This window comes from Notechis scutatus, chromosome 2, assembly GCF_049901735.1.
Source record: "Notechis scutatus isolate UNSWTSFEM ecotype Mainland chromosome 2, rNotScu1.2, whole genome shotgun sequence".
NCBI classification, from domain to species: Eukaryota; Metazoa; Chordata; class Lepidosauria; order Squamata; family Elapidae; genus Notechis; species Notechis scutatus.
This window is the reverse complement of record NC_142010.1, coordinates 238,043,043-238,060,529: the sequence shown is the minus strand read 5'-3', so window position 1 is coordinate 238,060,529 and position 17,487 is coordinate 238,043,043. Positions and strand designations below refer to the sequence as shown.

General features: G+C 37.4%; 1 protein-coding gene across 4 annotated transcripts in view; it reads right to left on the bottom strand.

Moving 5' to 3' along the window:
• ADAMTS6 (ADAM metallopeptidase with thrombospondin type 1 motif 6) overlaps positions 1-17,487 on the bottom strand; it is a 142,072-nt gene that overhangs the window by 107,103 nt on the left and 17,482 nt on the right. For 3 of the 4 annotated variants that reach the window (XM_087958364.1, XM_087958365.1, XM_087958366.1), the window contains 2 exons: positions 9,725-10,066; positions 8,592-8,959 (listed from right to left, as the gene is read on the bottom strand). In XM_087958364.1, coding sequence (XP_087814490.1) covers positions 8,592-8,959; positions 9,725-9,821 — 465 coding nt within the window. In that variant the 5' untranslated portion in view covers positions 9,822-10,066. The remainder of the gene's footprint in view (positions 1-8,591; positions 8,960-9,724; positions 10,067-17,487) is intronic. The other variant, XM_026670542.2, reaches the window with a different exon arrangement.

Here is a 17,487-nt window from a genome sequence, read left to right as displayed (position 1 = left end):
GATGTAGAAATGAAAAGTAGAATGTTTTAGCTTGTTCAAGAATATATTTCAAAAGTCTTCTGTTTCAATTAAGGCATAGGACTAACAAATGCAGAAAACATTAAGAATTACCGAACCAAAAAGATTAACCTCCCTGAAAGAAAGACATATGGATACTATACTAAAACCCAACAGTAGATTAAACTTGTATTTTCTTCTTTAAAAGCATAAATACATTACAAAATAAAATAAGTAGTTATGAATCTGTCAAAGGAAAATACTGAAAGAACAGAAAACTATGGTATATAACACCATTTATGCAAACAATCCTAGTTGCTTCTTTTGACAATAATTTATCTTTTATGCTGAATAATTTAGTCACCTGAATTTTTAACCAATGTTATCTTTAATAATATAATAATCTTGTATTCTGCTGTTCATTTTGGTTCTTTTTTTAATTTCTTTTTTACTTCATGTCCCAATCCTATTGTACAAGCTGCCTCAAGTTATGGCATACACATTGATAAATGAAACAAATAAAAACCCACATTACTCCTTTAGTGATCGCTTCCTAGTCCCACTTGTGGATGCTAAATGAGGACTATCTATATAACAATTCATAGGGGAGCTTCTGATAGAAAGAGTTGCCTCTTTCTCTCAGTACTACAAGTTTCACCAATTCATGAGAGAGGGAAAAGGGGTCCCCTAAAATGAAGATTTTCTTATGCCCCTGAGAAGTCCTGTTTATTTAAAGAGAAATCCGTATTTTTTTCCTCTCCATAGCCTTTTCCAATTCATACAGGGAATGATTAACATTCGCTGAAGGAAAAAGTTACAGATAAATTAGCACTCTTTAATTGAATGTGTTTACGCATTAAGATATGGGGTTTTAAAATAAATTCATCCAATCTACTTACATAGATAGAAAAATAAATCCTATCTAGACAGACCTTTATTTGTTCTATTAGGATAATTAATTGAGTACTGACAGCTAAAGCTAGTACAGAACAGCTGCCCTGTACAAGAGCCACATAACTAAGCACACTGAGACCTGCTCTGGATAAAAATTCATCATGAACTACAATTTATGGGTTAAGTGCGGAATCATAGTAACAAATCTGTTTTACCTCACAGAAATGTTAGGAGGCAAGTGAGACCATTTATATTATGCCAAAATCTGAAGAGAAATTAGCCTCATTTTCTTAAAAGTAAGAGGATGTAGAAAATACAAATATCATACACTAAAATATGACTGAGAAGATTGTGATGTCTTAAGTCTGTGTTTCTCAACTTTAAAATTTTTACAATGGGTGGGCCTCAACTGCCAGCATTCTTCAAGTCAGCAAGCTTTCCCGGGGAATTCTGGGAATTGAAGTCCACACATCTTTAAAACTGTTGAGAAAGGGCGTTGGTACTTACCTGATATGCCCATTCTCTGTGAGCTTCTGTGAAGAGCATCCGGAAGTGGGAGGTGCTTCAGTCTCTTCTGGAAAGGCTGGGCTTAAAACTCCGGGGCACTCCTCCTCCTCCTCCATGGGACGCCTCCTCAGCGTCCCCCAGTTTTGCGAAGACTGAGTGCCAAAGTCCGGGACTCATCACCTAATCTAGATCCCAGACTGGAACGGAACCCCACCAGACGGAAAGAAATGGGTGGGGCTGGATGCTCTTCACAGCTCACAGAGAACGGGCGTATCAGGTAAGTACCAATGCCCTTTCTCCCATGAGCTGTTCAGAGCATCCAGAAGTGGGACATACCAAAGCTTGGCCTGTCCTTAGGGAGGGACTCCGTCTGGATCGAAATCCACTCCTAAACTCTGTGGACCCTCTGCAGGACTCTTCTGCCAAATAAAGCATCTGCTGAGGCATAGACATCAATGTTATAATTTCTGACAAAGGGAGATGGTGAAGCCCAAGTTGCCGCTCTGCAAATTTCGTCTATGGAAGCCCATGTGGCCCATGCTGCTGATGTTGCCGCACTCCTTGTTGAGTGGGCTGTAATGCCTTGAGGAACTGAGATGGACTGGCATTCGTAACTTTTAGCTATGGTGGCTCTCAACCATCTACCGATGGTCATCGACGACACCTTTTGCCCTAAAGTGGATGGATTGAAGGATAGGAATAGAGCGTCAGATTTCAAAATGCCGCCGTGCGGTCTAGATAGATGCTTAAGGCCCTTTGAACGTCAAGTCGATGCCATTGATGCTCCAGTCTATGAGATGGTTTTGGACAAAAATTTGGAAGGACCAACTCCTGCACTCTGTGGAAGGCTGAATTTACTTTAGGAGTGAACGATGGATCCAATCGGAGAATCACTCTGTCCACATGAAACACGCACAGGTCCTTTCTCATTGACAATGCCGCCAATTTGGAAATTCTCCTAGCTGATGTGATTGCAATTAGGTAGGCCACCTTATATGTTAGGAATTTAAGACTAGTGGTTCTTAAAGGCTCGAACGGGCCAGTTGTAAGTGCGGTTAACACCTTGTTGAGGTCCCAGGTGGGATAGCAGTGAATTACAGGAGGTCGTAAGTTTGCAGCACCCTTAAGAAAGCTGCGGACATGTGGATGGTGTGCTATGGAATGGAGGTCACCCAAACTATCACCGAGGCTAAAGCCACCACCTGTCTGCGTAAAGTATTTGGAGATAGGCCCTTGGCCAACCCCTCCTGTAAAAAGTCCAATAATTGTCCTATTGATTGGGCAGTTGGGTTGATCTTAGACCCCTGGCACCAGAGACAGAAGGCGGACCACGTGGCCTCGTATATATGATTTGTTGAGGACCATCTAGATGCTTGAATGGTAGCAATAGCATCCTCTGAAATCTGTTGGGCCCTTAAACGGCTCCGCTCAACCTCCATACGGCTAGACTGAGCCATTGTGGGTCCAGGTGAAGTACCAGCCCTTGGGAGAGGGAAACCTTCGATGGTGGAATTTTCCAAGGTTGTTCTCTCGACAGGTCCTGTAAATCTGCGAACCATGTTCGCCTGGGCCAGTAAGGGGCGACCAATATCAATTCCACTCGTTCCTCCAATAACTTCTGGATCAACCTGGGTATTACCGGGAGTGGAGGAAATGCATATAGAAGTCCGGGAAGCCACTGACATCGTAGGGCATTGACGGCCTCTGCCCCCTGAGTTGGGTGCCTTGAAATCTACTGGGGCAATTGGGCGTTGAGAGGAGAGGCAAATAGATGGATCACCAATTGCCCAAACCTCCGCACTGCTTCCTGGAAGACAGATGGGTGTAGGCGCCACTCTGCTTGATCTATCGTGGTCCTGCTGAGCCAGTCCGCTTGTGTGTTTAAGGCCCTTGCTATGTATTCTGCCTTGAGCGAAAACAGATTGGCCTCGGCCCACTTGAACAACTTGGCCATCTCCAGCATCAGAAGTTTGGAATGGGCACCCCCCTGTCTGTTTACGTGGGCCTTGGTTGTGATATTGTCTGTCAAGACCAGAACATGGCGTGGAAAAGGGGTAGAAAACTGCGTAAGGCCAGGTGAACTGCTCGCAGCTCCAACAGGTTGATGCTTTGTGATTGTTCAGAAATAGTCCAAATTCCCTGCGCAGTGTGGGATTGGAAGTGAGCTACCCATCCTACCAGGCTGGCATTGGTTGTGATCGTTGCCCTGTAAGGTTCCTTGAAAGGACACCCCTTGTTTATCGTTTTTTCCAACCACCAGCGGAGCGATCGGAGAACATTGTGTGGTACCTTTATCCGGATGTTGGAAGTGGCTTTTCCGGATCACTGGAAAGGTAGCAGGAACCATTGCAGCTCTCTAGAATGGAATCGAGCCCAAGGCACAATGGAAATACAAGAAATCAGTTTCCCTAACAGTTGAGACAGCACTGCCAGGGAAACCCTCTTTAAGGCTCTGATCTCTCTGGCCAAAGACTGGATACTGTTTAACCTGTCCTGAGAGAGAAAGACCTTGCCCTCCACGGTATCTATCACTGCCCCTAAATGAACTAACCTAGTTGAGGGGATCAAATGGCTTTTATCCCAACTTATGGAAAAGCCATGACCCTGAAGGGTCTCCAGAGTAATCTTGGTATCCAATTTTGCTTGGTGTCTGGAAGATGACAAAATTAAAATATCATCCAGATAACATTGTAAGCGAATAGATTTGATCCTGAGTGAGGCAGCCAAAGCCGCAAGGACCTTGGTAAAAGTCCTAGGGGCCGAAACCAGACCGAATGGTAGGGTGATATATTCGTAGTGCTGATCACAATAGCAAAATCTAAGATATTTGTAGTGAGCAGGTCTAATTGGTATATGTAGATAGGCCTCTGTGAGATCTATAGAGGTCAGGACATCGTTCTCTCTAATGCTGAGCAAAATGGACTGGAGAGTAGTCATCTTGAATTTTCGATAAACCAATGATCTGTTCAGACGTTTGAGGTCCAGAATTGCCCTCCAGCCCCCCGAACTCTTTGGGACCACAAACTATAGAGAGTAACAGCCTTGACCCCGCTGTTCAGATGGGACCTCTCTAATGGCTCGAATATGTAGGAGATGATTGATAGCCTCCTGCATCAACGCCCTCTTAATGGGGTCCGTGGACCTAGGGCTCCTAATGAAAAAGTTCGGGGGGGAGGATTGAAACTCTAGCACCAAACCAAACCTAATAGTATCCCTGACCCATGCATCAGAGGTGGAGCTGTCCCATTGATCAGCAAACAATTTTAGCTGCCCTCCAATGGGAACTGCTGTGAAGGACTCACTTGGGGCGATGAAAAAATCAGCCTCCAGTGCCTCTGGGGTTTCATCTGTTTAGGCCTCCCCACTGACCTCTATCGGAAGATTCAGACCTATCCTGTCTAAAACTGGGCCTGTAGCCTGATGTTCTCTGAGATCTGGGAAGGTATGGGCCTTGATAGTAGGGCCGAAAGGAACCCCTTCGAAACGACTGGGGCGTTCTGTTTTCAGATCTCCGAAAAAGAGGGGGAAGCACTTTTTTCTTGTTTCTATTCTCTATAAGGAGGGGCTCCAAGACACTGCCAAATAATTTATCCCCCGATATTGGGGCTGATGCCAACTTGCATTTATGCTTGGTATCCGCCTGCCAATGCCTGAGGCATAGCAGTCTCCGTGTTGATACGTGAGATGCTATGGCACTAGACAAGAATTTGACTGCATTAAATGTGGCGTCGGCGGAGAATTCTGCTGCTGCAATAATTTTAGCTATGTCCTGGTGGGCTCTGACATTTGATGCCAGCAATATATCCCTCAAGTGGAAGAGCCATCGGAGGGAGGACTGTGTAAAAAAGGACGCCACTGTAGCAGCCCTAATGGCCCAGGCGTCAGAAACGTGTGCCCTACGGAGTGCCAACTCTGCTCTCTTTTCTTCCGGTCTCAGGGCTTTCTCGGCCTCGTTGGCCACTTCTGGATGCTCTGAACAGCTCATGTGAGAAACATCAGTATTTGACTGCATGTTCCAGTAATGTTAATGGGATCCAAGAATGACTATTTAGGGAATGACAGGTATGTCCTAAAACCAGTCCTGTCCCTCAAAATGGCTGCATACTATGATTAGCCACAAAATGGCCACATACATTTTACATTCACCTTTTTAAAAAAAATAAGGAAAGCTATTATTTATTTATTTATTTATTTATATCCCACCTTATTTTTTACAAACAACTCAAGGTGGCGAATGTATCCAATACACCTTTCTCCTCTTATTTTCCCCACAACAACAACCCTGTGAGTGGATTGGGCTAAGAGAGAATGACTGGCCCAAAGTCACCCAGTCGTTTTTCACAACAAGGGCAGGACTAGAACCCAGAATTTCCTAGTTTCTAGCCTGGAGTTTTAATCACTAGACCAAAACACTTCACTATTTAAAAAACATCAGATTATTTATTCCTCTTTTATTTCACTTCTTAAATGCATTGAGCTATAATTCTAGAAGTCCTCTTCCTTTTTTCTCCTCACGTAAAATGATTCAAACTTCTTAAATACATAGTGTACCATTTGACTGGTATTTTTGTTATTAAAATAGAAAAACTAATCTTTATTACTCTTGCTGGTGTATTGTATATTCCATCCTTATTTCATGGCCCTTAGAAAGATACAGGCAACCTGTAAAGGTGCATCTTGTTCTTCAGGCTAGTGGAATTGTTGCTTTGAGAAATAATTTAAGACAAACTTAATAAAGCTACAGCTATGCTGATCACTGTTGCAAAATAATAAGGGTCAATGAAAAATAGAGAGAAACCTAATTCTAATATTTTGAAATCATAATGAGCAGTTATATTTGTAGAAAATATATGAAAGTTTAAGAGACCTATATGCAAAACAGCCATGATTGTCTCACATTATGGATGATACTTAGATTTACTACAGTAATAAGCAGTATGTCATTCTCCAAACATGGTGCTCTTTTACCATTTTCTAACCAAGTGCTTTACAGTTATTTTTAGATTTGAATTATAGTACAACTGTACAAGTCTATTTCCATATAAGACTCACTCCTGAAATAACACAAAATTGTGACAGCAAATTATCACTTACAAAAAATACAGGTTATCCTTGGATTATCCCTTTGACTGTGATTTATTACCACTAATACTGAAAAAAAACACAGTTATTTTCCTTCCCAGTTTTCATTTTTGTAGCCAAAGACTTGTGCCAATGGATTTGCTAGTATTAGGAAATTGCATTGTGCAGTTTATAAGAAGAGCTTATACTATTTTCTTCCTAAAAAGATTCTGTCCAATAAAAACATCTGTAAAATTATACAGATGTTGCCAATGTGATATAGGCATTTCAGATGTTTTCAAGGAACATCAGGCCACATCAGCAGGAAGCCAGAGTTGATCCATATAGGAAAGACCTACTAAAAACAGTGAGAGTAATTCAATCAAGACTACACCACACCAGAAATGTATGAAAGCTACAATGGATGTTTTATTTGTACAGCAATTTGAATTGCTGGGGAGTCCTAAGAGAGTCCCTACACAAATTAAAGGAATAATAGCATAGAGATTGAAATGTACATACATACATACATACATACATACATACATACATACATTACATACATACATACACAATCACCACATAAAATTACATGAACTATTTTGAATTTTCAATATTTCTATATTTCTATATAAATATGACCTAAAACATGATCTGCACTCAGAACCCAGTTAAACAAATAAGTTGAAAGCATTATGTTGGTTCATTTATTTACTTATGAAAGTCTGGTCACTCATTCATTCAATATCCATTCATTCAATAGTCATTCATTTCTGAGTCTCTCTCTTCTTGTTTACAATGGACACTCCTTCAATACCCCATTCTCAGTGCATTCAACTTACTTTTCTGTCTCCCGTTAATAACCATTCTTAACATACATAGCCATTTTTGTTATTTTTGATAAATATTCATTCATTGTGTCAGTGTAATGATGATTTAATAGCTGACCAGCTGCTGTAATACTGTAATGTTGTAATGATGATGCAATGGTAGTAATGAGTCAGCGGGGTTATTTGACTGTTACCTCTTTAAGAAGCTGTACTATAAAAGAGGCCCTGTTGGGGCATCTCTCTCTCTCTCTCTCTTCATGTGCTTCTATGCTGTAAATTACTGGTTGTTGTTTGTTCAAGGCCTGTCTCAAAGTACTTGCATGTATATATGTTTTTGTAGAGATAAAACCACTATATGTAAATACAAACCTCTGTGTACTGCATTTGCTCCTGGGTTGTCTCACCTAGTCACATTGTGCATACTCTGACATATTGCAACCATGTACTACTCACTATTTTTCTACCAGCATTTACAATCTTAACCTCTCTCAAAAGGGAATAGCATGTGGGTGTTGAGTTTATTCCTAGATACATTGATTCATCTACTTACTCTAGGTTTGTTTGTTTTTTTGGCATTTGTATATAATTTGCAAGTGTTCACTCCAAAAATCTAGTTCCTGGTCTTTGAAACATTAATTTTATACCCTGTCTAAAATTTGCTATCAGGTACTCAGCCAACAATGTGGCACCATCTGCATTCAAAAAATATTTACATTCTGAACCTACAAACCTCTCTTTATCACAAGTATTATTTATATAGTTATTGATAAATATGTTAAACAACCAACAGGACATCATACTTCATTAATGTACTCCCAGTTCAATGTTGAATGTGAGCATTCATTTCTTTTCACACATGCTTTACTTCCCTCATATACAGTTCTTACTACATTCCGCAACCAAATGTTTAAAAAATAATTTATTATTGCATAAAATTAAACAAATAATTTAAAGTAATCACATACATTTAAGATACAAAAAGCAAAGCAAAATATATTTCATCATTTTGCCCACCTTATTCAACAGAGTACACAGGACTATTGCCCACAACAGAAATAATAATCATAAACTTTCATACATGTATCAGTGGGGGGCAGATAAAATATGGGGGGGAGGGATAACATTAGATAAAGTAATCACTTTACTTGCTAATGTGTCACTAAAACTTTAAACTGATACAAATATTAACTTTTTTTCAGTACCATAATGATGTTAAAATACAGTATGAGTATGGACACAGAGTCTTTCTTTCTGCAAAATTAAACAATTCAGAATATTGACAAGTACATAATTTGCACTTACCAGACCATTGCAGTTGCTTATTGCTACTTTAGATGTACCATGCTGGCCACGTAAATATCCTGTATAGTGACAGTTGTCTAAAAAATCATGTTTCCATTGAGGTCCATCTTTACCCCAATATTCTACTGTGAAGTGTTTGGAGACCAAATCTGTGTTGAGACTCAAGTTTAAATGAAAGTGCTTGCCATAGGCAGAAAGTTTAAAAAATAATTTAGAAACTGCCAGTTCTCGGTCATAAAATTCAGTACTCCTCTTCTTTCTTCCGCTGGGTTTAGTATTTTTCACAGTAAAACTGAGGAAGGCTCCATTATGGTCAACCCTTATTGGGATTGTTAGTTGATAGTGTTCAAGATAAGACAGGAATTCCTCTTTCAAATCACATGGTAAACCAATCCAAGAAACAGGCATAAAAAAGAAAAAAGATATAAAAGTATACCAAAAGGAATAATACAACATTATTTATATGTTATGATATCCAAGCAACTTCAGTTTAAGAATTAACATTTCTTTAAGAAAATATTACTTCATATTATTTTAAAAAATCTGTTTATCTATTGTATATTTGCTGCTAAGATTTGCATATTTTTGTTGCCTATAAAATAATTTGGTAAATAAATAAAGGCTAATCCAATAACAAAAATTCCCTCTGATTTCATCTTCCTCCTAGGGAGTCAACATACAAACAAGCTTACTTTAATGTCTTATATTGCAGATAGGATCTTTAATGATCCTATTGCTGTAGGATCCTTAGAGCTATTAACTAATCATAGTTCAATAAGCAAACAGAAAGCAAATGTTTTAAGGCATGTTTTAGACTATAATATTACTTCAAGTTACTCAGGCAATAATTGAATGCTGAGGATTTATTATTACATAACAAACTAAAATATTGGGGTTTTTTTCCTAACTAAAAGTTTTAAATGTTATTTAGATGCCCTGAGAGAAAATAACTAAAATCACAATTCATTTAAATTTTCTCTCACAATTAATATATCAATGTTTTTTAAAAAGTGATTTGTATATATAAACACTCAGAAGTAAATTGGGGCATACTAAAAAAAAAAAGAAATTTAGGACGGCAACCAAATTAAATATGGGTCAAAAGACATTAGCTTAAAACATTCGATCCCTACCTTGAGAACTATATGAAAGCCTGTTGTCACCGTGATATTCTGATAATACCATAATTAAGAACAAAATCCAGGTCAACGTCTTCCAAAAAATTTCCATAATTTAGAAGATGTAGGCTACCTATGTGCTATAACTTTAACTCCACTCCAGAACTGCACCATAACCAGAAAATATTATATTTCTTCTGCTACTTCTTGTTCCACTTCTTGATAGATATTTTGAAATAACATAGTTTCTTTCCTATATTTTCAGACATTTTCAGTCAAAAAGGAAATATAAAAATTATTCCTTCATATTGCAGTGAGGCGTTAAAATGAATAGTCAACAAATGTCCATTTCTTTACCTGAAAAGCACAAACATTGAAAATCATTATCACACACTATCCTAATCACTGCATTCTCAACATTTTTGTTAACTGTAATAGGTCTGCAGCATTCTTTTCAACTGAATTTTTTTTGTGTTCATTATAATAGTTGAGTTCAATATAAAATTTCAAATTCTTCAAAGTTACAACCAAAAAGACCCTGACTAATTAGGCTTTTCCAGAAAATATGTTCCAATCTGTTTATAAATGTGTGCCAACCAATCTGGAGTTGTTAGAATGTAAAGTTTAGTATGATGTCTCCTATATCTTAATAGCAATAGCATTTAGATTTATACACTGCTTCACAGTGCTTTTGCAGCCCTCTCTAAGCTGTTTACAGAGTCAGCATATTGCCCCCAACAATCTGGGTTCTCATTTTATCCACCTCCGAAAGATGGTAGGCTGAGTCAACCTTGACCCTGGTGAGATTCAATCTGCCAAATTGCAGGCAGCCAGCAGTCAGCAGAAGTAGCCTGCAGTACTGCATTCTAACCACTGTGCTACCGCAGCTCTTGATGTTTCATTCCTGCTGTTTGGTGACATTGAAAAGGAATTCTATGCCATCAAAGAGTTCCAGTATAATTATCAACCATATTCTCTATGGAAGATGTAAATCAACATAAAATGTCAATTTAATTCTTGTTCTTAGATATTAGATTTGTTATAACAGCTTTGGGAGAGTCAAAAGAATCTTTCATTGCCAAATTGTATTTAAGTGTTGTAACTTTTCCTACATGAAAAACTGAAGACGAACTGCCACAATGAAGGGCAATTTCACTCAGATTCAGATTCCTAAATTATTATCTATATTAACTACATTTTCCCTATAAGATTACCTTATTAATTAAAATGTGGGGACAGGGCTTTCTGGGCACTAGCTAACCCCACATCTGTTTACTTCTGTCTGAGTCTCAAGCAAGGCTGCAGAGACATTTTTCCCACCTTTCCAGAAGCTGACCAAAGACTCCCCAAATAGCTATGGCTGCTACTGGCTGTCACCATGAAGGATGTTTCAAATGTTTGCATTTCTTTCTACATTCACCTAATTATTATATAATAACCTTTCAGCTTAAGAGGTGAATAGGCCTATTAAACCCAAAATGTATTACATGACAAATGGAATTGTACCCATATGCAACACCATTTTTCACATGCACTATTTTGTTCTTTACAAAGTCTATTAAACCAAGCTCTGATAAATCCTTCTAATTGCTTTTGGCTTTGTTGTTACATTTTCTTTTTAAATGCTGTATTAAGTGGTATGGAATTCTGAGTTTCCTTTCATTTTGGAAACAAAAACCATAGCATTGTTTTAGTTATCCAATTTCATTCCTCCCAATCAACATCTTACAGGGGACAGGTGAGCATGGGTCCTCCCTGGAGAGGAAAAAGGCCTTTTTAATAGTTCATCCATACTAGATGATAACCCAATCATTAGGAATAAACTAATGTAGATTTGGAGGAAGTACAGCAGAATGTGAATTGCTTGCATTTATTCTGCCTACATTCCCTAGACTTTTCAGGGTTCCAGACATAGTCAGATATATTTTACAATTGACATACAGCTTCAACAAAGATATCAGATTCCTCCCAAAAGATATCAGTATAAGTAACCTTACTCTAGAATAATGCTGCATATTGTTTGCCTGGAAAAACATCTATATCCAGAAGAGTCCAGGCTTTTGGAAGTCTTATGAACAACTGAAGAAGCCATTGGCTTAGTATGGCTTGGCATGGCTTGATTTGACTTGCCAGGCCAAATCAGGCCAGAACTCAACAAATCATTCTGGGAAATATTTCATAGAACTGAGTAGGCTTTAAGAAAAAAAATACACTTATTTTTGCTGGAAATTAGTATGTCCATCACAAGCATGTCTTAAATACAAGTAGATGGATATGGATAACAAAATGATAGACCTCATTCTACAAATATCATATTTATACTTTTATTCATTAGATTTATTTGCCAACATTTCTGTATCTGCTTAAGGAAGCATAGTATTTGCTTCCATTAATTTTTTTCTTCACTAAAAGCAATCTTGAGGGTTGAGCTACAAATGCAGGATTGCTGATGATCCCCCAGGGATCTTGTATGGGTGAGGCTGGCCTTGAAATTGGATGTTCTTGGTGACAATCAAGTAACCTAACCACACTGTATTATATCATTTCTCATCTTAAAAGTAATGACTGTACTGTGTTCTGAAAAACCATCCTACTTTGTCTTCAGCCTTGGTAAATTGTATTTTATATCCTTTACATATATTCAAAGACCAAGATATTCCACATTTCCATTTAGAGTATACTTAAATTTTAAATGGTTTCAGCAATGGAGAGCAGCACTTTCTGATATTTAAAGCATTTAATGCTGTTATACAAGCATTGTTTTGCATATTTTATTCACTCAAAATGCTTGTTGACATTTAGCAAGAGAAAAAAGCCATTTAGTCTATTTCAAATTATACAGCCACAAATATTATCAAAAACAATATATATAAAATTTGTATACTTGCGATGTCAAGTACATATTTAACATGTTTAAGGAGCTGACTTCTTTATAAATTGTTGGCTCTTTTATAGCAAAAAAAAATCTGTAAAACAAAAATTGCAGCAGCAACAACAACAACCCCAAAATTGTAATTTTGTTTTGTTTCTTTTAAAATGCTGGTCTCCAAGTATTTTATGCTAATATACAACAGCTGTCTAAGACTTGAGAATGTGCAGCTACTTGTAGTCAAAACAAGGAAAATGTTAAATTAATATTTTAACAGAAACTCATGGTTTCAAATCAGACAATGTCAGAAACAATATATTTATCCTGGAGGAGTCTGTCTGTGCTTACAGGATGTTTTGAATTATAAACAATTCTCCAGCTTTTTAAACTCCTAAGCATGTCTCTTCACAGATCTTTCCTTCCTTCCTTCCTTCCTTCCTTCTTCCTTCCTTCCTCCCTCCCTCTTTCTGCCCAGAAATTATTTTACATATGCTATCTACTAGAATGTTTTATGGAGAAATGTGAGACACTCTTTTTAATTAATGTTTTTAACTTGGGGCAATCCCTACTCTAACAGAACCATTTGGCTCCTTCCTTCATATCTTTGTCATTGTTTAAAACATTCTTATTCTGGCAAGCATTTTGTTTTCTAACTAAATTTCAAAATTTATTTGAGAGGTGTTTTTTTTTAAAGTTATATTTTAAACTGAATTTAACTGAGTAGACACTTTAAAAAAACACGAGGCTAAGATAAAAAGTAGATGAATAATAAAACATTTTTCATATTACTAGATTTAAAGATATGCTAATTGTATGTGCAACAGATTTTGAAATATAATTAAGGAAAACAATATATTTAATTAATTTACCCCTCATGGCATGTTACGAAGAGCATTGTAGGGAAAATGCAAAGTATTAACTTAAGTTATATTCAGTTTATTTTGCAAAGTTTGAAATGGCATTCATTTTATTCATTCAAAATTTGTTTTTACTTTTAATAAAACCTTTCTGTGTATTTCAAACTATAAGCTAAGTCCCAAAGATCTTGCCCAGATCAGCAATTCTGAATCCTTAGGGGCAGCTTAGACAATATAAAAAGTACATGCAGCCAAGTCTTAGGGATGTTATGTTCCTAATAAATTTCAGCTAAATATCTTTATTTCTAAAATCTGCTACTCAGTCTGAAGCAAGAGCATTCAGAGCACTATACAACAAAAATCCAGCCAAAAATCCATAAGGGACATAATAAACCATTCTGTTAAAATAATCAATAAAAAGTTGCTAAAAGCAGTGGACTCTGTAGAGTAAAAGATAACACTAATTTGAACAACAGATGGTATCAGCAATGCAAAAAATTAAATTAAATGCCCTCAGAGAATAAAAATCTTTGGCACCAAAGAGACAGCAGGGAAAAAAAAGGCCAGATGTGCCTCACTGAAAATGATATTCTGAAGTTAACACACTGTTAATGAGAAGGCCTGCTATGAACTTGCCACTTGCCATTACCTCCTTCTGTACAAACCTTCTGCGCAGGGCCTCCAAAAATGAGCTTAGATAAGAATAGATGTGAAAAAGAGTTGTTTTATCTATTCTGGTCTCAGGCTAGAATTGGGCTGAAAGCAAACTGAGAGCCAGATAGTAAAAGTGGCATACTGTACAGTGGGTAAGCCTCTCTGTGGATAAACATCCCCCGATTGTTTTTAACCAAAGTACCATGAAAAATGCATTACGGTACCTGTAGATAAGCCAACTCTCAAACTTTTTGCATACTTTTTCCAATATATTCTAAAGGACTTCATAGTTTGTATCAATAAATATTTTACAGAACAGATTCTGTTTTAAATTTTCACAATTGATTTATTTGCAGGTGGCACATTTTTCATGGTATTTTGGCTTGGTTTATCTGCAAGCATATGAGTACTTTTTGAAGACAGCAAAGTCCAACAGATACAAACTCAATGTAAACAGCTTCAAACTCAATTGCAGAAAGTACAACTTCAGCAACAGAATGGTCAATGCCTGGAATGCACTACCTGACTCTGTTGTTACATCCTCTAACTCCCACTCCTTTAACCTCAAACTATCCACTATTGACCTCACCCCATTCCTAAGAGTTCTGTAAGGGGTGTGCATAAGTGCACCATCGTGCCTACTGTCCCTGTCCTATTGTCCCCATTTATTTGTACCAATTTCCTGTATTCTTACTCATGTTTATACTTATACCTATTATCTTGTAAGCATTTGACAAATAAATAAAATAAAAATAAAATAAAAATATTTTGGACAGAGAAGACTGCTGGTTTGAAAGAGAAGTTAAAGAGGCCATCTATGTCAACATTGAATAGCCCTCTCTTAACAGAGGGGAAGAGATAAGACATCATCTATCTCCAATCTACAACACAGTCCTTTCAACATTCCAAGAAGACTCCACACTCATTTGCACCATTCCGGTGACCCTGATGACACAGAAAAACCTCCAGGTGATCTTAATGATCCACTAAAACAATGCAAATGACCAGCTGTCTGCAAAGGAATACAAATTCATCCATTCCCCACTATCCAATCAGAGCTGAAGAAGCTTCTTGAATGAAAAGCGAAATGTCTTCAAAGAAAAATCAGAAAGTCCAGTTGCCTCATGAAAAAGCACCTTTGGGACACTCTGCTGATGTATTCATTGCTAACCTTCTTCTTGACTTCAGTGTGCTTGATGTTGTCAGTTTGAACAACGCTATTTGTAGTGATTGCCTTCATCTAGGTTCTTGATATTTTTTCCATAAGGCATCCTGATTCCTTCAGTTTTTACTTTTTTTTCTGTTAAAGGTATGGATGGCACATTGCTCCAGTCCAAACTCTATGGCAATATATTGGTTGTACATTCAATTTCATTTTCGATAGCACTTTTAACATATAGCATCAAATCAGCCATGTGAAGGAGAGGAGATAGCCTGGCAGATGTTCTTTATGTTTGATAGGCATGGCCTCACTTGTTCAATATTGTTAATCGACAAATCAATGCAATGACAAACAGTAGAGGTGATAGTAAGACTCCTTGAAAGATTTCTCTCTTGATGTTAACCTCTCCTGGTCTATCATCATTGACCAACAACTGTCTACCATTCTTCCATTGACGTTCCTACTGACTCGTTATTTTGGATTGGATTATCCAAGCACGAGGCAAGGAGTTGAATGCCCTCTTTTAATCAATTCAAGATATGTTCTAGTTGATCTTCCTTTCCTAACAGTTTTCCAAAATTATGATGTCATTGGGGAGCTGGTCTTTTGTTCTTTTACTGTTTGGGAGGTTTCCTTTCTGCTTAGGTGGAAAGAGCTGGTTTTCAACTAGATGCCATTGGATTGCATCAGCTACCATACTACTTAGCAATCTGAAAGTTGTTGGTAAGCATGTAATTGGCCTTAGTTGCCTGATACTGCTTCTTTTGTTGGATCTTTCATTATCAGGTAAGTTTTACCAGGTGTTAATCAATCTTCTATGTTACCTCCTTGCAGTATGATGTTAAAGGGCTTGGCAATTAGTTTCTTCTTTGTCAGTTGTTGACTGGTTCACTACTGTCCCTCCATTGATGGATTCATAGAAATATTTCTAACTTGACTGACATTGGAGATTCTGCCTACAGTGTACAATTTCAGCTTCATATGTGCTGATTTTCTTGGCTGTAACTATTATTTGCTGCTTTATTATTTCCAGTGCTTCCTTAAACGTCCTTGTTAATAGGTGATATTTCTTGATCAGGTATTCTTTGGCTTTCTTATTATTATTCAGGAATGGTAAAGAAAACTGCTTCTTCCTCTCCATCACTTCTACAGAATAGACCTAGTAATGGATCAATTGCAATTAAACATATGCTGCACATAATTTGAGCAAGTTGATAATATTTTATATGTCTACATGCTTCCCATAACATGTGATGAGGAAAACAATGTATTGCTGTTTTCCTCAATTATGTTGCCAAGTATATCATGCATATGTTTCAGAAAAAGACAATGACAACCATTTTGTTGCCATGGAAACTACACAGATGAGTCCTTGAAATCACCAGCAGTCAAGCTCAGCTCAAAGGAGGCTTTACCTTATGAGCCACTAGTTTATTTAAAGATTTAAAAAGTCTGTTCATTTGAATATTTCCTCTATTGCTTTCCTATTAAATAACTCTTGTGCTGAAATTTGCTATAATTTGCTCAGTACTTTTTTCCTCCTACAATAGGGTTCTAAATTCATCATATGCAGTTTAACATTTGAAGCCTCCAGATGATTATGTGACAGTACATTAGAGGTTATATCTTTACATTACCTAAAGATCCTAGTCCAATTATATGTTTAATTGGGTGGAGTGGGAGTTAAACATGCAGGAACATCAAGAAAGGGATAATTGACCCGTCCAATTAACCTCCAGAAGGGTGGATTTAATCACTAGCAAATTCCATCATGCAAAGCATTGCATTAATTCCATCAAGTCACAAGTGTCATGGAAACCACTAAATCCCTAAAACATTAGCCTACTTTGCATGCCTAGTCTTTCAAGAAAAAGATCAGGACAGAAAGAGTGGCAAAGAATGTCTCGCCTGCCATTTTGAACTACAATAGTGGTACATAAGATGCCTCCCTAATGCTCACTAGAATCAGGGAAATAAAGCCATATTCTCTATCAATCTATCACAAAAACTGCTTTTGGCTACACTTTTTAAAAAGTACTTACAACCAACAGTGAAAACAGGTGGAGCCCAGTCCCTGAAAAATCTCAAACATTTCTACGTACTCCTAAAGGTTAACAAACACAATATAATAGATATGTATGCTATAGCTTCTACTACCCAGATTTTCCGATATATCTCTGAAAATGGTGCCAGTGACTGTGAGCCTTGCCTAAGAGCATTGTTCCATCTTGTGATA